At 37.8% G+C, this 18,746-nt stretch overlaps 1 protein-coding gene across 1 annotated transcript; it reads left to right on the top strand.

Moving 5' to 3' along the window:
- The first annotated feature begins 861 nt into the window (after positions 1–861).
- On the top strand, positions 862–18,522 carry LOC106057955 (monomeric sarcosine oxidase-like). The gene is made up of 9 exons (XM_056022740.1): positions 862–1,130; positions 3,322–3,391; positions 4,351–4,407; positions 7,511–7,688; positions 8,969–9,136; positions 10,114–10,280; positions 16,338–16,524; positions 17,242–17,375; positions 18,171–18,522. Exons 1-9 carry the CDS (start codon positions 1,016–1,018, stop codon positions 18,322–18,324), a joined length of 1,230 nt encoding a protein of 409 aa, XP_055878715.1. The 5' UTR covers positions 862–1,015; the 3' UTR covers positions 18,325–18,522.
- Positions 18,523–18,746: the final 224 nt, after the last annotated feature.

Here is an 18,746-nt window from a genome sequence, read left to right as displayed (position 1 = left end):
AGCACTTGTATTGAGTCACTTAAGATATAAGCAGTAGAGTTAGATGTTTAAAGTAGTTGGTTATAGAATAAGTACTAAGTTGTGATATTCGTATATTACTGTTGGATTAATACTGACCATTCCTGGGTCGAATTGTATGGTGTATTCACTATGTGGTGTTATATTAAACTTATTGTGTCTGCTACACAAAGCGTCATTTCATTATTCAGTGATTTGTAACAAGAACCCAATGTCACCACCATGCCTACATTGATAACCACAGCCACATTCATAACATATAAAATATGCAGTGACACATTTGTACCACAGCTTTTGGGTTTTAAAAAAAAATATCTAGGATGTGTAGGACCAGGGCCGGCCTTGGATAATCGGAGCAGTAGGTGGAGTGCATTTGGTGGCCCCAAATGGAATAGAAAAGAAAAAAAAAATAAAGAGCGAAAAAAAAATTAGACAATTTATTTAAAAAAAAAAAAAGTGCACTTACGCAATAACATCGAGGACAAGTTTCGCTATTTCGTTTCTAAAAAAAAAAATAGTTTATGAGTCCTGTGCGCGGCCCCCACCAATCGGAGGCCGTAGATGGCTGCCTAGTTTGGCTATGCTTAAGGCCGGCCCTGCTAGGATATAATGTTATTTTTGGTTCTTATTTTTCATGTATTCGACAAGCATGCTATCGAGAGCTTTGGGCCTCGTCTCCTCTCTGCAGAATCCAAATGTTGAAATCTTTCTCGATCAAGCTTATTAATTAAAAATAGAATCGTCTTCATCTTTACCTATGAAATAGACTATCATACAGCAATAATATACGTCTTGATAAGACTTAATAGTGTACAGATTGACGATAGCTACACTTCTGACCAAAGGGTCCGCCAGATAAGACACACACAAGAAGCCGCATGCCAACTTATCAGCCAATGCTATTAGCGATACATGCCAGGGAAAGGTAGTCTTTCAAGAGAGAGGTTTGTGAAACACATTTAACCGAATTAAAACAATTAAATTGGCAGAACTGATCATGGCTAATACACTGGACGATCTCAGAGGGAAGAGACACTTTGATTATATTGTCATAGGCTGTGGTGGGATCGGTAGTGGCGCTGTTTACTGGCTGTCAAAGAGAGTTGGCAAAAGTAAGTTTTCAATTAGATCTAAAGACTTAACATTTGTGTTGACTCGTTCAGTTCAACTGGACCAGTGCTTCCCAAACTATTTCTTCAACGGAACACTTCGCACATTCTGGGTATTTAGCGGAACACTTTGCTTATTTTTTTTAAAGAGAGTTAATTCACGTGATGGCCGACTAGGAAATTATTCCAATAGTTCGTGGAACATCTATTGAAGCTTCGCGGAACACTAGGGTTCCGGGAAAAACAGTTTGGGATTCACTGAATTGGACATTTGGTTTGATTTTCTTTTTTCTCTTCACGCTCTGTTTCCATCGAGTGACTGTGTTTTTCCCTTTATTTCGCTTTAGTTCGCATTCAAAGTATTTGCATAAAATGTTTGTTAAATGTTTGACATGTTTCGGATGTTCCTTCAGAGTTGAAGATAGTTTACTTCAGTTTGGGATCCACTGAATTGGACATTTGGTTTGGTTTTCTTTTTTCTCTTCACGCTCTGTTTCCATCGAGGGACTGTGTTTGTCCCTTTATTTCGCTTTAGTTCGCATTCAAAGTATTTGCATAAAATGTTTGTTAAATGTTTTCTTAAATGTTTTACATGTTTCGGATGTTCCTTCAGAGTTGAAGATAGTTTACTTCCTAGTCCAAACCTCCCGCAGGACGACGGGGGATGGGAGCGGGCAGGATTTGAACCCTCGACCATCGATGAATCCGAACGACAGTCCAGCGCGCAAACCTCACGACCAGGCAGCCATAACAGCAACATAGAGCCAGATAGACGTTTAAGCAATGAGATGTGTCGCCGAGAGGCGAAAAAAATAAAACGCTTGAATATCTACCAAGGGGGGCGCGAGTTCGAAACCCGACTCGAACTGAGTTGTGTTTGCTGAGAGCCTAAAGGCAGCACGGAAACTTTCTCCCAGATAGCCTCCTTACCACAGGGCCGGACTTAAGGGAGGGCATGCGGGGTTACAGCCCCGGGGCACCCACAACATATACAAAAAAAAATCAGAATTTCATCGGGTCAGAAAGTTTGAAGTTTTTTTTCTTTTTCCGGTGGAAATTTTTTTTTTTTTCGCATTTTCTCTGCAAAACACTTCAAATATCACTGCCGAGGTTAAGTCGTGTCTGCTTGTAGCGTGCTCGTAATATATAAATGACGATCCAGATATAAGTAAGTCTGTCAACCCAGGGCATAACCCTCCACACAAAAAAATATTAATTTGGTAAATGGTAACTAAAATATGGATATTAAATATTTCTAAAAAGAAGTAAAATGGGACCTTTTTGGGGGCCTATAAACCCACCAAGATAGGTAAAGGGTATCTGACATCATTTGGGGAAAAGTAAAGTCGTTGTGCTGGCCACCTAACAGCCGCGTGGGCCACAGAAGCAAATGACCTTTACATGGCTTTACATGTTCATCTGCCCCATAGATCACAAGGTCTGAAATGGGAACTTTGCCTAATGAAAAAAAAATGCTCAACAATACTTATTATGCTATGTAGGTGTTGTAAATATCTCAATTTCCTACTTTTTATATCCAACCTTAAATATAGACTAAATATGGACACAAATCCATTTTATTTTATTAATCCAGCTAGTCTTTCAATGCTTTTAACAAAATATTCTAAAATTCCGAATCTGTTATTCATTATTAATTTAAAGTAAGCCTGAATTGTCTGAAGCAAAGTAATTCAATGAAAGAGAGAATAGTAATATAGATGAGTCTCGAATATTCTAAATAAATAAAGCAATTTCTATAATAATTTTGATTGGAAGACAGTTGATATTATGGATTACTGTCTTCTGATGGATAAAGAAAAAAAGATCTAAATACGAAATTACTTTGAATTTAGTTGTTCACCTTTATCTTATCTTATCTTATATAATACAGACGTTACCTATATCCCTTAGTCTGTTGGATCTTTGGGGCACCTGCAAGATTTGTCTACCGCCTTCCTCCGTTCCTCTCCATCTTTAATAGAACCTCTTTCAATGGCATTTCAATTGATTTAATACTGATTATATAAATTTGTTTAAATTTTGTCATTTATTTGTAGGCCCATATTGTCTCTGTTTGTAACGTATTTATTTCACTAGATACTTTACTATTATTAGAGCATAGTTATTTCCTAGATGTATCATTACAATTTATTTATTTATCTAGAATTTTAAGAGTTAATTTTTTTTATACTAGATGTATTGGGTCTGGAGAAATTTAATCTTGGTCATGAAAATGGTGGATCGCAAGATGTTTCAAGAATCATGCAAGTGTTTTTTATTATTTCGTAGTTCATCGATGATCTATCAATGTTTTAATTCCTGAATGTTTCAATCAAAACTGGACATTTGATTCAACTTAGTTGTCATATTGAAATGGAAGTTAAAAATGTATTATGCATCTTTAGGAGGCGCGGTGGCTGAGCGGTAAAAGCGCTTGGCTTCCAAACCGGGGTATGGAGTTCAAATCCTGGTGAAGACTGGGATTTTTAATTTCGGGATCCTGGGCGCCTCTGAGTCCACCCTGACATTAGTTGGAGATAAGTAAAGGCGGTTGTTCGTTGTTCTGGAAACATGACCCGTTCGTTAACAGTAGGCCACAGAAACAGATGACCTTAATATCATCTGCCCTATAGACCACGTCTAAAAGGAGAACTTTTTTTTAAATGTGAATTCAGGAATGTAAACTAGGGCCGGCCTTGGGTAATTGGAGGCGAAGTGAATATGGTGGCTACAGATGAAATAGAAAAAGAAAAAAAATTAAGGCCGAAAAATATGCAATGAATTAAAAGCATTCCTGTATCTATATCTAAATAACCAAATAAGTTAAATTCATATAACGCCGATAACACAAACACGAAATACGGACGGTTCGTGATCACCATAATATAAATAACGCTACGACATTTTATCATGAGAAAGAAAGGAATTAGATCTAAACAATTGTGAATAAACCTTGATTTTATTTAGGAGCGATGCTTTTAGACATAGAGCTATAGAATTCTGTTATGCTTAAGATTTTATCCATGTCTCGCAATTTCTTCTATGTGCGAGCCCCCCCCCCCCAACCAATCGGAGGCCTAGTTTGCCTATCCCTAAGGCCTGCCCTGTATACTGAGATCTCTAAAGTAAACTCTATTATGAGCTCTGTAATTTGAAAGCTGTACTACGAAGATAATATTTTACATTTTCCGCAAAGTACTAATGCTATCAATTTTATTTTCAGACGACTGACTTATCCTTATGATCGCTATTTGAAGTTGACGCCAGACACTTTTAAGACGTAAGTGTCATTAAATAATGATAAACAGACATTTGTTGACATTTGTAGTTTATAAATTACAATTTTGCGAAGGATATTTTTTATGGGGGAAGACGGGAGGAGGGTTGTTGGAGCAAGACAGTAGTTTTACACGTGTAAATTTATATTTTTCTTACTGTAACTGTCTGCGTGTGTCCAACGTGTCACAAGGTCTGTTGTGTGTCCATAGTACGATCAGTCATGCGAGATGTGAATATGTTTACTGTGATCCCTGGGCCTAGCCCTAACAATGGTTAAGTCTTTTATTACAATTTATTCTTTTTTTTTTTAAAGTAAGCTTTTAAGAATGGAGGTTTTTATTCTTATTCCATGTTGAAATTATTTTGTGTAATAAACGGAAGAGCTTCTATTTGTAAATGTGATTTGCGAAGTGGATCGATGATGTGGAGGCAGATCTGCAACAGCTTGGGGTTAGGGCGTGGAGACGAAAGGCCCAGGAGAGATCTGAATGGAAGGATGTGTTGAAGCAGGCCAGAGCCCTCCATGGGCTGTAGCGCCACTGGGATGGATGGATGGATGCTAAAGATTGCACAAACCATGTTGGGAAATCAATATGCCACGCTATCGTTAGTCTCGTTTACAATTTTACAATAACAATAGTAGTAGTAGAAGTAATACTAAAGAACCCTAACCTCGTGATGTTGTTTTAATTGCTTGGGGGGGGGGGGGGGGGGGCTCAATCGTAGCGCGGAACGGGTATCAGCTCGTATATACATGTTTGATTTTATTAAAATAATTTCCATTTTGTGTGTGTGTGGCGGGGGGGGGGGGGGTAAGGGGTAGTAATCGGCGTTACGAAAATTATGGAAAGGGTACACCTATGTCAAACTTTGGGAAACACTGCATCAGAGTATGGAACTGGTTATCTGAATCGCCAGAAAAAAATACAGTGACATAGCAGCGTTTAAATCTCTAATGGGCCTCATTCACCAATCATAAACAAACCATATTTAGCCCCGTGATTCTGTATCTCTTCTATACAAATTACGATCTAATTTTAATCAACAATGGTTATCACGTGACATTTTTTTTTTTACGTTGTCTTATCAATATTATCACGTGACCTTTCTTTTTTTGTTGAAGGAGGTCCATTATCGTGCACGTCTAGATTAACCTAAGGATACATGTAATCATCTTCTGTTTGGAAGTAACGTCTGTATTATATAAGATAAGAAAAGAGGACGTAATTATCTTCTGTTTGGAAGTAACGTCTGTATTATATAAGATAAGATAAGAGGACGTAATTATCTTCTGTTTGGAAGTAACGTCTGTATTATATAAGATAAGATAAGAGGACGTAATTATCTTCTGTTTGGAAGTAACGTCTGTATTATATAAGATAAGATAAGAGGACGTAATCATCTTCTGTTTGGAAGTAACGTCTGTATTATATAAGATAAGATAAGAGGACGTAATTATCTTCTGTTTTGAAGGGACGTCGGTAGATATAAGACAAGAATATTTGTAGTGTGTTTACTAAATAGTGACTGCGTGTCCACTGTTTGGCATCGCCTAGGGACACAAACCGTCATGATGAGTGTGTTGTTTTTTTTTTAATTGTTATTTTGCGTCACCACAACACATATCCAAGCTTGACACATCTTTATTTGACGTCTGCTTAAGTTCAGCCAACAAAAGAACACCGAGGTCAAGGGTCAACTAAGAATGTTCCTATTTTGATTTATAATTCCTCTTTATCAGCGCTTTGTTTTTGGAATTGAAGCTAAAGCCATTCAACGGTGTCCAGCAGTTTGGGGCTTCAATTGGCAAGACCAAATTTAATTAAATAATTAATATTAGCGTTTTATTTTGTTAGTAGTTGGGAAGACGTGGCTGAAACTAAGGGTTAGGGGCTCACGTGCGCAGCTTGGTGTGAATGTGGAATGGTGCGAATGCGTGTTGAAAAGGAGAGAGAGAAAGAGAGAGAGAGAGGCCGAAAAAAAAATGTAGTTATATGAACCCTATATAGGCTCGTTACGTTCTGAGAACTGGGGATCTTTTATCGGATGAACTGTGTCGAGATCGAGTGTCTGCACTAAGCCTGGCGTCACCATGGCGTCAGACTTTTATACATGCATTAACACGAAAAGCCAAACTCGTAACTGTATGCAGAATTTAATCTTGATTCAATACTTTTACCTTACCTTTACCTATCCCTTGGTCAATTGGACCGTTGGGGCACCATGCAAGACTCGTTGACCGTCTTTCTCCATTCCTCTCTGTCTTTTGCCTTAAGTTAGAGCCTCTTTCAATGGCAGGCCCGTCCATTCTTTTATGTTGTCCTCCCATCGCTTTCTCTGTCTGCCTCTTCTTCTTTTACAAGATCTTCGGGGCTCGCAAAGACCTTCCTTCAGGGAACAGTACCAGGAAAAAGAAGAAGAGATTCAATACTAAACAATGTAGATACTATTTAATCATATTGCTCCTTTTTGTTTCGGCTTCTCTCTCTCTCTCTCTCTCTCTCTCTCTCTCTCTCTCTCTATCTCTCAGGACGCACTCCACATTCACACTACTCTGAGCGTGTTTAAATTGACGGTAAAATGTGGACTCTATATGCTCTACATGTAAATCTTGAATCAATCGGTGTGCTTTTCCTTGTATAGAGTTTTTCAAAGATTTGTGTAATTTATTTTAGTTCAGTGACAAGGGACATAATTATTTAATTAACCTGATTGCATAATGTAAAATTATGATTTAGGACAGATTATTATTATTCAGAGACTTAGTTATGACTATTAAAGTTTAATTATAAAATTACCATAGCAATAGAAATGAAAATGGGGTGACTTCTTAAATTCCCTAAATAATCTATGAATCTCGAATACTTATTTTCCTGGTAAGAATTTTTAGACTGTCTTCCAAACTGTTCCATGTACTATTTACAAGTTCTAGTACTGTCTACTATTTGGGTCAGAGGGTTCTCTCAGCTAGATCTATAAATAAATGACACGAAACCAAAAGTAGTTCCACATTTTATATTCTAATGTGGAGATGTAGAGAGTTAATTTTAATGTAGCAAACATATAATTGTTGCTGAATGCTAGGTGACGACATTCTGTTCTAGGTGGGAAACAGTAGAGCAAGAGTCCGGCATTCAGCTCGTCTACAAGCCTGGCGGACTGACCATTTCAGAGAAAGGGAAGACTGACCACATCCTAACTGAATACGAGGAGGCCATGAGACGTCACGGCATACCCTATCAGAAGTGGAACCACAGACAGTTGATGGAGCATTATCCCCAGGTCAGTGCGTGACAATGTGATCGTCCTGATATGAGAGTGACTGGGTAACTGAGAGGCGGCCTTAGCCTTACGCGACGCCTCTGGCGAGTGTCATACGCGGGCCCAGGAGCTGTAGGCGTAGACTATATATACTGTACCACATTTCGCTAATGGGTTCGTCCGCCTCTAATGTTATAAGTTGTAAGCCTTATTATTGTTACGTTAATAGCTTTCATGCTAATTGGTATCACATAGATGCCGGGAAAAGTATCTAAAATATTGAGTAACAAGCTTATGAGAACTGGTCTCTGGTTTCAGAAGTTGACAGCGACAAGGGGATTTCCTATCGCGGGGACGTTGGCCTCACTCGCCACCCCTTAGGCCGCTTCTGGTCTACACACCTTTGTGCCTGTGTAGATCTCTATAGTTAACAGTGTAATAATGTCTAATAGACTTGTGTCCAGATCTCTATAGTTAACAGTATAATAATGTCTACTTGTTAGTTCACACAAAAAACCTCCTGAAAGACAGAAGGGGTCCAAGGGAAGAAAGAAGGGGTCTAAGGAAAGACAGAAGGGGTCTAAGGAAAGACAGAAGGGGTCTAAGGAAAGACAGAAGGGGTCTAAGGAAAGACAGAAGGGGTCTAAGGAAAGACAGAAGGGGTCCAAGGAAAGACAGAAGGGGTCTAAGGAAAGACAGAAGGGGTCCAAGGAAAGACAGAAGGGGTCTAAGGAAAGACAGAAGGGGTCCAAGGAAAGACAGAACGGTTCCAAGGATAGACAGCGTCCGGATTTCGAACTCGGGTCCATCGCGACGATAGTCTGACTGTCTGAAGTACAAACCATATGTCCAGGAAACTCTACTTTGACGGTTTAATCCCCCACCACCGGTAAAGCTTTAAAGAGTTACTTTCTCCTACTGGCAGAAAAGGAAATACATGTTGGCAACTGTCTTCAATAGAGTTTTAAGAACTCTGACAAAAGACCAAAGCGCGTATGTCTGAAACCTAAAGAAAAGAAAGGCGCGGAGAACGAGACGAGAATTTTAACTCTTTCTCTCCTAACTAACGATACCAGCGTTGATTCCACCAGAATGTGGTAAATAATTACGGAGAGAAATAGTTAATAATACAAAATATATAAGACACTCGGCTTTTCTCTTCGCACTAGGACACATTCGACTTATTATTATTTGTTTCGTTTTATATAATACTATCATTCAGTGATTGTAACATTTGTAATGATTTTTTCCCTGCATTTGAGTCCATACTAACTATGAACAAAATAATGCTATTTTGTCAGTTTACTGTAGGTCCGGAGGTTGAAGCTCTCTTCCAGAAGGATGCCGGGATAGTTGATGCTGCCATGGGCAACTCTCTCCACATTCAGCTCGCCCAAGGCAACGGTGCAACAGTTTTGGACAACTGTCCAGTCAACAAGATAACTAGAACATCCAGCGGTTTGATAGAAGTAGGCTAATTTTGTTTTTGGTTCGTTTGTTTTCTTGAACAACTTTTTAAGTTATTCTCTAAATTAGAAAAAAAATAAAATTGTGTACATTTTTTTAAGCATGCTGGGATTGAGCTAACTAATAATTGAGTTCTGAGTTCTGTAACTTTTAGAGCAAATCTCTAATAGTATCAGCTATAAAATATATGAATTCAGTAAACTGTAAACAGCCTCCTAGCCTTTTCGCTATGTGACGGCTAGGTTTATACCAGCAAGCACAGTCTGTTAGGCAATTTCCTCCCACATTACGTTCACTGATAGCCGTATGACCGTGTCCAGCGCTTGTAGACTTCATTGTAGATTAAACATGGGCCTCCCTTGGGTCAGTTTCCATAGGCCAGCTCAGCGTAAAGGGATGCCCTTATGAATTCTTCCTGCGTGTGGGTGACATGAATGATGAACAAACCAATGTAGTTAATAGTGACTATCTATCTATCTATCTATCTATCTATCTATCTATCTATCTATCTATCTATCTATCTATCTATCTATCTATATCTATCTATCAGTCTGTCTGTCTGTCTGTCTGTCTATCTATCTATCTATCTATCTATCTATCTATCTATCTATCTATCTATCTATCTATCTATCTGTCTTTCTGTCTGTCTGTCTGTCTGTCTATCTATCTATCTATCTATCTATCTATCTATCTATCTATCTATCTATCTATCTATCTATCTATCTATCTATCTATTTATCTATCTATCTATCTATCTATCTATCTATCTATCTATCTATCTGTCTGTCTGTCTGTATATTTTTCTGTTGTCTAGCTACGGAAAGTTCACTCAAGTGTGTGTTATTCAATCCTTGTTAGACCAACCATGTTACATTAATGTTTTTAAATGCAGAAGAGCCATAATCATAGGGATGCACATATATATATATATAAACGTGGGCTCTATTTTGTCTTTTTTTTTTGTTCGCCCTACTCTAAGGTGAGTACTCCACTGGCTAATTTTACATGTAAGAAGGTCATCGTGGCCGCAGGAGCCTGGATCAATAGCGTGTTGAGTCACGTGGGGTGTCACGTGCCAGTTTACGTCACGCAAGAGAATGTCACCTACTTTGGATCACCGCATGTGAAAGAATTCACAAAGGATAGGTCAGTAAGTCCGTTTCTGTAGCACAACCGGCCCAACACTTCCCATGTTATTCGAAGTTTATTTAGTAATCAGATTCCTTAAAGCAGGGGTGCGCAACCTGTGTGTCACGACCCCCCCCCCCCCTTGGGGGTCGATTGACGATTAGCCAGGGGTCACCTAAGACCATCAAAAATATGGATTGTTTTTGTCTTTTCTTCTATTGCTGTATGTGTGTGTGTGGGGGGGGGTCGCGGCAGAGTGGGGGATTGTAAAAAGGGGTCGCCGAGCATAAAAGGTTGAGAACCGCTGCCTTAAAGGGAAACTCCGATGGTTTTTCAAATTTTAGTAATTGTCATATTTAAATTCTGCGTAAAAAGTTGTAATAGTAAACATTTTATTTTTTTTTTTATTTAAATGCTTATAAACATTTATATTTAATCAATTAGACAGTAAATTCTTGACATCAAAAAAAAAAAAACGGGGTTCTTTGAGATTTTGTTTTTAGGTTAGGCATACGTCACTTCCCTCAACAATTCTGAAAGGGAAACTAGATTTAACCAATCGTATCATTTAATTCTTACAGTAGCTGTTAGGCTGTTAGGCTTAGTGACGGCATAGTCAGTGGCGTAGCATCCATGGCGCGAAGGGGTTCAATGGACCCGAGCCCACGACCATTAGGGGCCCACTGCGTCTGGGCCCTTGACTCTTGACTAGTTGAGAACTTTGGTGTGACACCAAAGTGAAAAAATAAATGCACTTTTGTAAAAAAAAAAAAAGGTAAAAAATAGAATTTAAAAAAGTTCCATCAAAATATCCTGAGCTTTGTCCCAGAATATATATAAACTTAAAAAGCAGTGTTTTAAGCTTTAATGTAAGGATTTGCTTTCCATCAGATTATGTGAATAGTAATGGTGGCTAACCCTAATCGTGCGTTTGAGGTGACAATCGTCTCCATACCGTCCGATTCTTTTTTTTTCTTGTCTGTTTATAGTTATACACTTATGGGTAGTACAGGAATGGTGGGGGATGGAGAGAATAAATATTCCCGATTGTCACTAATTAAAATTTCGATACAGCTGCAAATTATTCAATTTTTTCGAAGCTTAATATGTTTTTTATTTGTCTTGTATTTAAAGTATGTAAAGTCAACTTTTTATCACTTTCATCCTTTTTCAGTTTAAAAAGAAAAAATTATAAATACAAACAAGCTGCCAAAACTAAAAACTAAAATGATACATAACTTTAACTTGATTATTGTTTCCGAATACAGGAATCTTGTTTGGGTTAGCTGGCTCAAATGTCTACATAATAATAAGGTGTTTGATCCTAATCACTTGGAATTAACATTTAGAAAAATAATGGACTTTAGGGTAGAGAATTATCTAGTTTGATTTTCATATACCTGTACAATGCTCATGTAGTTTTCCAGAAATAGGGTGTTGGGGGTCAGGGATATCTGATATTGTGTTGATTGTTCTGGAGTAGAGGATACTTGTATCATTTTTCTGTCTTTAGGGGGTTCATTGGTTAGGTAGTATGTCTTTGATATTAAATAATATTTCTATTACTGTTATTATATTTTTAGGTTAATAACTTTTCAATTGTTTGTGATTTAATACTTGTGAATTATGATAACTTACAAATAAAAACTAATAAAAAAAAAAAAAAAAGCCCACAATAGAGGCAAAATGGCCCATAAAAGAGGCACATAAAGCCCAAAAAAGAGGCAAAGAAAAGAGGCCTAAGGCCCAAGGATTCCTATGATGATAAAGCTAAAACTGAATAGCGCAAATTCTGAGGTTTCCTTTAAAAAAAAAAAGACTTCAACTTGATTATTGTTCCGAATACAGAAATCTTGTTTGGGCTAGCTGGCTCAAAGCTCTACATTAGTCTACATAGTGATAAAGTGACATTTAGGAAAATTATTGATTTTAGGGTAGAGAATTATCTAGTTTGAATTTCATATGCTTGTACCATAAAAAAAAAAAAGTAAAGTTCCCCTTTCAGACCGTGTGGTCTATAGGGCAGATGATGTAAAGGTCATCTGTTTCTGTGGCCTACGGTTAACAAGGGTGTCATGTGGCCAGCACAACGACCAACCGCCTTTACTTTTCCCTAACTAATGTCAGGTACCCAGTAGAGCAGGGTGTACTCAGTGGCGCCCGAAGATCCCGAAATTAAAAAACACAGTCTTCATCAGGATTCGAATCCCAGTCCCCGGTTCGGAAGCCAAGCGCTTTACCGCTCAGCCACCGCGGATATTTGATATTGTGTTGATTGTTCTGGGGTAGAGGATCCTTGTATCATTTTTCTGTCTCTGGTGGTTTCAATAGTTAGGCAGTATATGTCTATGCTATTAAATAATATTTCTATTACTATTATTATATTTTTAGGTTAATCACTTTTCAATTGTTTATGATTTAGTACTTGTGAATTATGAGAACTTACAAATTTTTAAAAAAGCCCACAAAAGAGGCAAGAGGGCCCATAAAAGAGGCATATAAAGCCCCAAAAAGAGGCAAAGAAAAGAGGCCTAAGGCCCAAGGATTCATATGATGATACAGCTAAAATTGAATAGCGCGAATTCTGAGGTTTCTTTAAAAAAAAAAAAGACTGACATCAGTTCAGTCTCTGGTGATTCTAACAGGACCTCAGGACCTCTCGGTGTCTTGCTAAAATACTGGTATTTTAGGACATCCATTCTGTACCATTTGTCTCATTCATTAGTGGCAGCACTCAAGACAAATAAAAAGTTGATACCAAATTCATATTATTATTTTTTTTTTATACTGCTAGTGATCTCCGATGACGGGACATCCAAAGAAAAAGAAATTAGTCATTTCTAGGTTTTCATATTTGTTAGAATCAGGCGTCAGCAGGATTTGCTGAACAAATGCTCCAAGTAATTTTTAAAAAATCCCCATTTATCCTTTACTAAACTGCAAGGCTTAAGCTATGATGGTGCTTCCAACATGACTGGATACTAGAATGGCCTTCGGGCATTGTTTCATCAGGAGAAGCCGCTCGCGCATTTAGAAATAGATGCACTGGTTTCTTACCTTGCTACTTAAAAGGGCAGAAAAATGATAGTAAATAAATATTCGATCTATTTACTTTTAAATAATGGGCGTAGAACTAGATACCAGCTTGTATCAATGCTTCAAAGTTTGACACCTAGAAGTGGTTTAGGAAGGATATTCTGTAGAACGGGAACTAGAACTCTTCTTTATATATTGGAAACTCCGTTTACTGGTTTCATTCTGTTTAAAAGTGTACAAACAATAACTTTTAATTCTTGTTGGAGACTTCTAACAGAGTCAAACGTAATATGATGATTAAAAAGCTACTCTTCTTGCATTGGAATCTCTTTTGGTCAATGTACCGATACATTCAGATTACTCAATTGTTTTGTCATACATTGTATTATCTTATCTTATATAATACAGACGTTACTTCAAAAAAGAAGATGATTACGTCCCACGCGTCATGCATTTAGTCATGCATATTAACCAATGACTTAAAATCTGCCAAGTCACTGGTTTTCCTGGCTAGCTTGGCGGAGGGGCCCACCAATATAGTCTTGAACCCGGGCCCACGGGTCTCTTGCTACGCCACTGGGCATAGTCCTGAGCTATGTACAGCTATATTATATATACATACAGATATAAAAGCAATAGGATAACCAACATGAGAAAAAAAAGTTACATTTTGATCTACACCCTTCCCTGTCCCGAAAAGTAAACAGATCGTGTCGCTAACTGATTCTAACAAACTGGTCAGTGTCAGGCTAGCCTATGCTACGTGTAGTCGGTCATCGGGTCATGGCAAGTCAACCGAGCGATATAGTGCTTGTTGTGCGTTGAGTGGTCAGGCGAGAAAATACATAATGCCATGGTTAGTCAAGCATGTAGATCTTCTCTTAACAAAAATTTTTATCTTTGCTTACAAGATCTGCATAGAGCTAGATCTATTTCTGTTACAAGATTCAGATTGTAAATTTTACTGTATGGTTTTCCGTTATACAGTAAGTCAGTAGATTAAATATATAGGTTAGTGTGACGTCACATAGAAACCCGGTGAATATCTGATCGTTTTGGGTGCGCAGAAAAATCACGTCAGAAAAAAAATTAAATACTAAGTTATTATTGAAAATAAAATACAATGAATAATATATTCATTTTCTGTAAGTCAAACATCATCATCATCATCACTCCTTTGAGTTCCTCATGGAACATAGGGCCTCGACAAAAACACGCCTCTCTCCACGGTCTCTTGCTAGCTTTTTGATGGTGTCCCAGCTCTTCCCAGTCTTCTCTGCTTCTTCGAGTACACTGCGTCGCCATGTTCTTTTTGGTCTTCCTCTGCGTCTTGTTCCCTGGGGGTTCCACTCTAAGGCCTGCCTAGCTCTGTTGCTGGTATCTTTTCTAAGGGTGTGACCAATCCATCTCCACTTCCTCTCTAAGATCTGCACTTCTATGTTTTTCTGTCCACTCATCTCCCACAGTTTGGTGTTTTCTACTTTGTCATACCAGTGTATTTTTAGGATATTTCTCAGGCATCTGTTGATGAAGGTCTGTATTTTTTTTTTTTGTTGTGGCTTCAGTTGTTCTCCATGTTTCAGAACCATACAGTAGGACAGCCTTGACATTAGAGTTAAAGATTCTTAGTTTAGTCTTGTTTGAGATGTAATGAGATTTCCAGGTTGGTTTTAGCTGTGTAAATGTCTGACGTGCTAGATTTATACGGCGTTTAATGTCTTCATCTGTTCCACCTGATATACTGACTACACTCCCAAGGTATATAAAATTTTCTACTTGGTCTATTGTCTGAGAATCCAATACTATGTCTCCACTTTGTTTATTGTTTACTTTAAGTAAGTAAGTCAAACATATATAATAATATTAAATTTAAATTTTTCAAAACTTTCGGAGTTTCCCTTTAATAGAAAATAACATTCCTTATTTACATCGAACCTCCCAGATTCCTTATAATTAAAATTTCTTATTGATATTTAATTTCCCGCTTTCAAATGGCTTATCTGTTATAGTAGGGAAATCGGAACATTAACAATGAAAAGAAAAATTCATAGAATCATAAATGCTGCTGTTAATTGACCAAAAAAAAAAAACATTCATAAAAAAGCTAAAAGATTTCAGAAATAAAGAATCACCCTTTGGGTCAGGATTTTGTGATTTTACCATCACAAAGGAGATACAAGACACCGATAGCAAAGAAAATCCCAAAATTCTTTTTTTTTTTGTTTTCCTGGCAATCGTGAAATAAAATTCAACTATCTGATATAAACATTTGGCATGTAAATTAGGAGTGAGTCTGGCAGAGGCGTAATGAGAGGAGGGCACGATGGCCCGGGCTCCACCTTTCGGAGGTGCCACACGCAGTCTATATTTCTATGTGATGTTCATGGAAAACGGGAAGGGGGGGGGGGGCCGCCAATAAAGTACCCAGCCCCGAGCTCAAGTTTTGCTCACTACGCCTCTCGAGTCTGGTGTGAATATATATTTTTTGGTTTTCTTTAGTTATAATGTTTTGTTTGGTGGAATGCACAAATTGTATTAAAGATTATTTTTATTATGTTAGAAACGAACGAGTAGTCATTCTCTGGCGCTGCCAGGGTCGAGTTTCGTTAAAGGGAAAACAAAATTCATCCTAGTCCTTTTATCAGTTTCCACTGAGGAATTTTCTGGTGATGTGGCAGGTCTGCAGCAGTACCGCCCTCTAGCAGGCAACAATAATGTTCCCAGGAATGTTAAGGACCTTGAAGTTATAGGTGAGGTCAGTTGTTATTATCCCCTCGGTTGATGTAACAATGGGGTATATATTGTTGTTTTAGATAGCTTCAATAAACGATTTATCTCCAAGCCTAGGTTCCCATATTTTCGTTGTTTTTCCAACTCAGTTATTCTTAATTTATAATTATCATTATTATTAAAACTATGCAGTGTCTGGTGATCGCAAATGCCCAACCTATGACCGCCTCTTTAAAAAGTTGTAAAGTGCAAAGATCGCCTCTCGAGACAAAAGACAATCAGACTCCTTATTTGTATTTAACATTCCAGGTTCCCTATGTTTATCTATCATGAACCAGGCAATGATATTTACGCACTTCCGGTTCATGGTATCAGTGGGACAAAGATTGGTATCGATGCTGCTGGTCCTGTGGTGACCGGCGACACAAGAACATGGGTTCCAGATCCCGCGCGGCTTGAAAGAGCCAAACGTTTCCTGAGCAAAACACTACCAAAGGTTAGCCATTAGTAGCCATGTCTACAATTTACAAACATTTTGTTTACATAAACTATTCTAATGCTAGTTCGTGGGCCCTATGTAATACTAATATCTATAAGCTTTTGTTTCTCTGAATCTATGCTAGTTCTTGGGCCCTATGTAATATTAATGTCTATAAGCTTTTGTTTCTCTGAATCTATGCTAGTTCTTGGGCCCTATGTAATAATGTCTATAAGCATTTGTTTCTCTGAATCTATGCTAGTTCTTGGGCCCTATGTAATAATAATGTCTATAAACATTTGTTTCTCTGAATCTATGCTAGTTCTTGGGCCCTATGTAGGCCTAATATTAATGTCTATAAGCTTTAGTTTCTCTGAATCTATGCTAGTTCTTGGGCCCTGTTTAGTAATGGACCTCATTCACCAATCGTAAACAAACAACATTTAGTCACGTGATCTTATTGATAAAACAATGGAAAAAACTGTCACGTGACAACCATCATGAATTAAACATGAGATCGTAAATTATATAGAAGATATAGAGCGCCACGTGGCTAAATGTTGTTTGTTTACTATTGGTGAATGAGGTCCATTTTACTGCCATGGAACTAAGAATCTCGAGAAAAAGTTTTATATACTGAATCATGTATGCGGACATTATAGTTTCAGAATGCTCACTCTTGATTAGATAATGTCTACAATTTACAAACAATTTGTTTCTCTAAATCTATGCTAGTTCTTGGGCCCTGTCATCAAGACAAAGACCTGCTTGTACACTATGACACCAGACCGAGACTTCCTCATTGATAACTGCGCTAAATCTGGCTATCCCGAAGTCATCGTCTGCTGCGGAGCTGGACACGCCTACAAGTAAGTGTTGCTTTAAGGAGTCAACTTCATTACTTTCTTGATTATTTGTTGATGAAAAGATTGTGATCACTCTAGGAAAAAAAAATGTACATGTTTTGTAGTTTTTTTTACAATTCCCCTATTCAGCTCGTACCTTCGTGGAAACTGCTGGGTGGGTGGAAACGGATCTCGAAAACGGCTCTAATGATTTTCCTAGAAATTTGACAGTTGGTGTATATCAGTAGGAAAAGAATTACCAGCTGAATACATTTATCTGTTGCAAAAACGCTGCACATGATTTCTGTTTCAAATTTCACGGTTGTTTTATTTTTACATGATTTGGTTGTTACTTCAAAATACCCCAAACATCCCACGGGACAGCCGAAAAGGTGAAAAAGGGGGGGGGGAGGGAGAAGTGGGCGGCAGGCAGAGTTCAAACCTGAGACCATCGAGACGATACTCCAGAGCACATACCACACGACCAGGCCAGCCACCTAGTGTTAGGCTTTACTGTTTAAGTTATACCAAAATAATGTTTAAGATAACTATTAAGATTACGACTGCACTGAATATTTTTTTACAAATTAAGGTTTCCTATAGCACCTAAGTCTATTTATATACAGCAAGTCATAGAAACCCACGTTAGCATACATGCGTTCCGTTTTTTTGGCATAGCATATGCAATCTAATCGTATGGTAATGCCCGGGCCCCCTCCAGTCCGCCCTTGAATATGTGTAACTGATATTTGGACTTAGCTGATAAAGAAAAAAAATGTTCCTTGTTAGAAATGGGAAAAAAAACTTGGTTTATTTCAGGTTTGCCAGCTTGCTGGGAAAGATACTGAGTGAACTTGCTGTAGATGGCGCTTCTCAATACGACATCTCCGAGTTCTCGTGGAACAGGGAGGCTCTCGTCAACCCCAACTTTAAACCTGCCTTTGTAATGGGAGCTGATAAAAGTAAACTCTAGAGAACGAGCCTTGATATCGTGGAAACAGGAAGCAGTAACAAGTCTGTACACGCTGAATGCGTCCTCACATTATAGCCTCAGCATACTTGCTATTGTCTAAATATTATTGCTGATGTCATGTCATTGTCTTGCTACTAAAGAATTCAACTAAAGGGCAGTAATTTCGTCCAGACTAAATTAATAAAAGAATAAAAAAAAGTCAGAGTTGTTGTTTTTTAATAAATGTTTTGAATTGTAAACTTATAAACGTCTAGCACACACATTCACACACACATATATAAACACATGTGTTTACATCTAAATTTACTTCCTTTAAAATAGAATCTATATGCGTAGAAAAGAAATTTCTAATCTATAGTTTAAATGAAAAAAAAAGGTTTGCTGTGAATACACATATAAAAGAAATGCTGACTCGTGTAGCA

Source organism: Biomphalaria glabrata, chromosome 3, assembly GCF_947242115.1.
Source record: "Biomphalaria glabrata chromosome 3, xgBioGlab47.1, whole genome shotgun sequence".
Lineage (NCBI taxonomy): Eukaryota > Metazoa > Mollusca > Gastropoda > Planorbidae > Biomphalaria > Biomphalaria glabrata.
This window is presented reverse-complemented; position numbering and strand designations above follow the sequence as displayed.

Coding starts and splice junctions, on each gene's coding strand:
- LOC106057955 (XM_056022740.1), top strand. CDS start 1,016: ATGGCTAATACACTGGACGATCTCAGAGGGAAGAGACACTTTGATTAT. Junction 9,137..10,113: donor CATCCAGCGGTTTGATAGAA/GTAGGCTAATTT, acceptor CCCTACTCTAAG/GTGAGTACTCCACTGGCTAA. Junction 16,525..17,241: donor TGAGCAAAACACTACCAAAG/GTTAGCCATTAG, acceptor AATCTATGCTAG/TTCTTGGGCCCTGTCATCAA.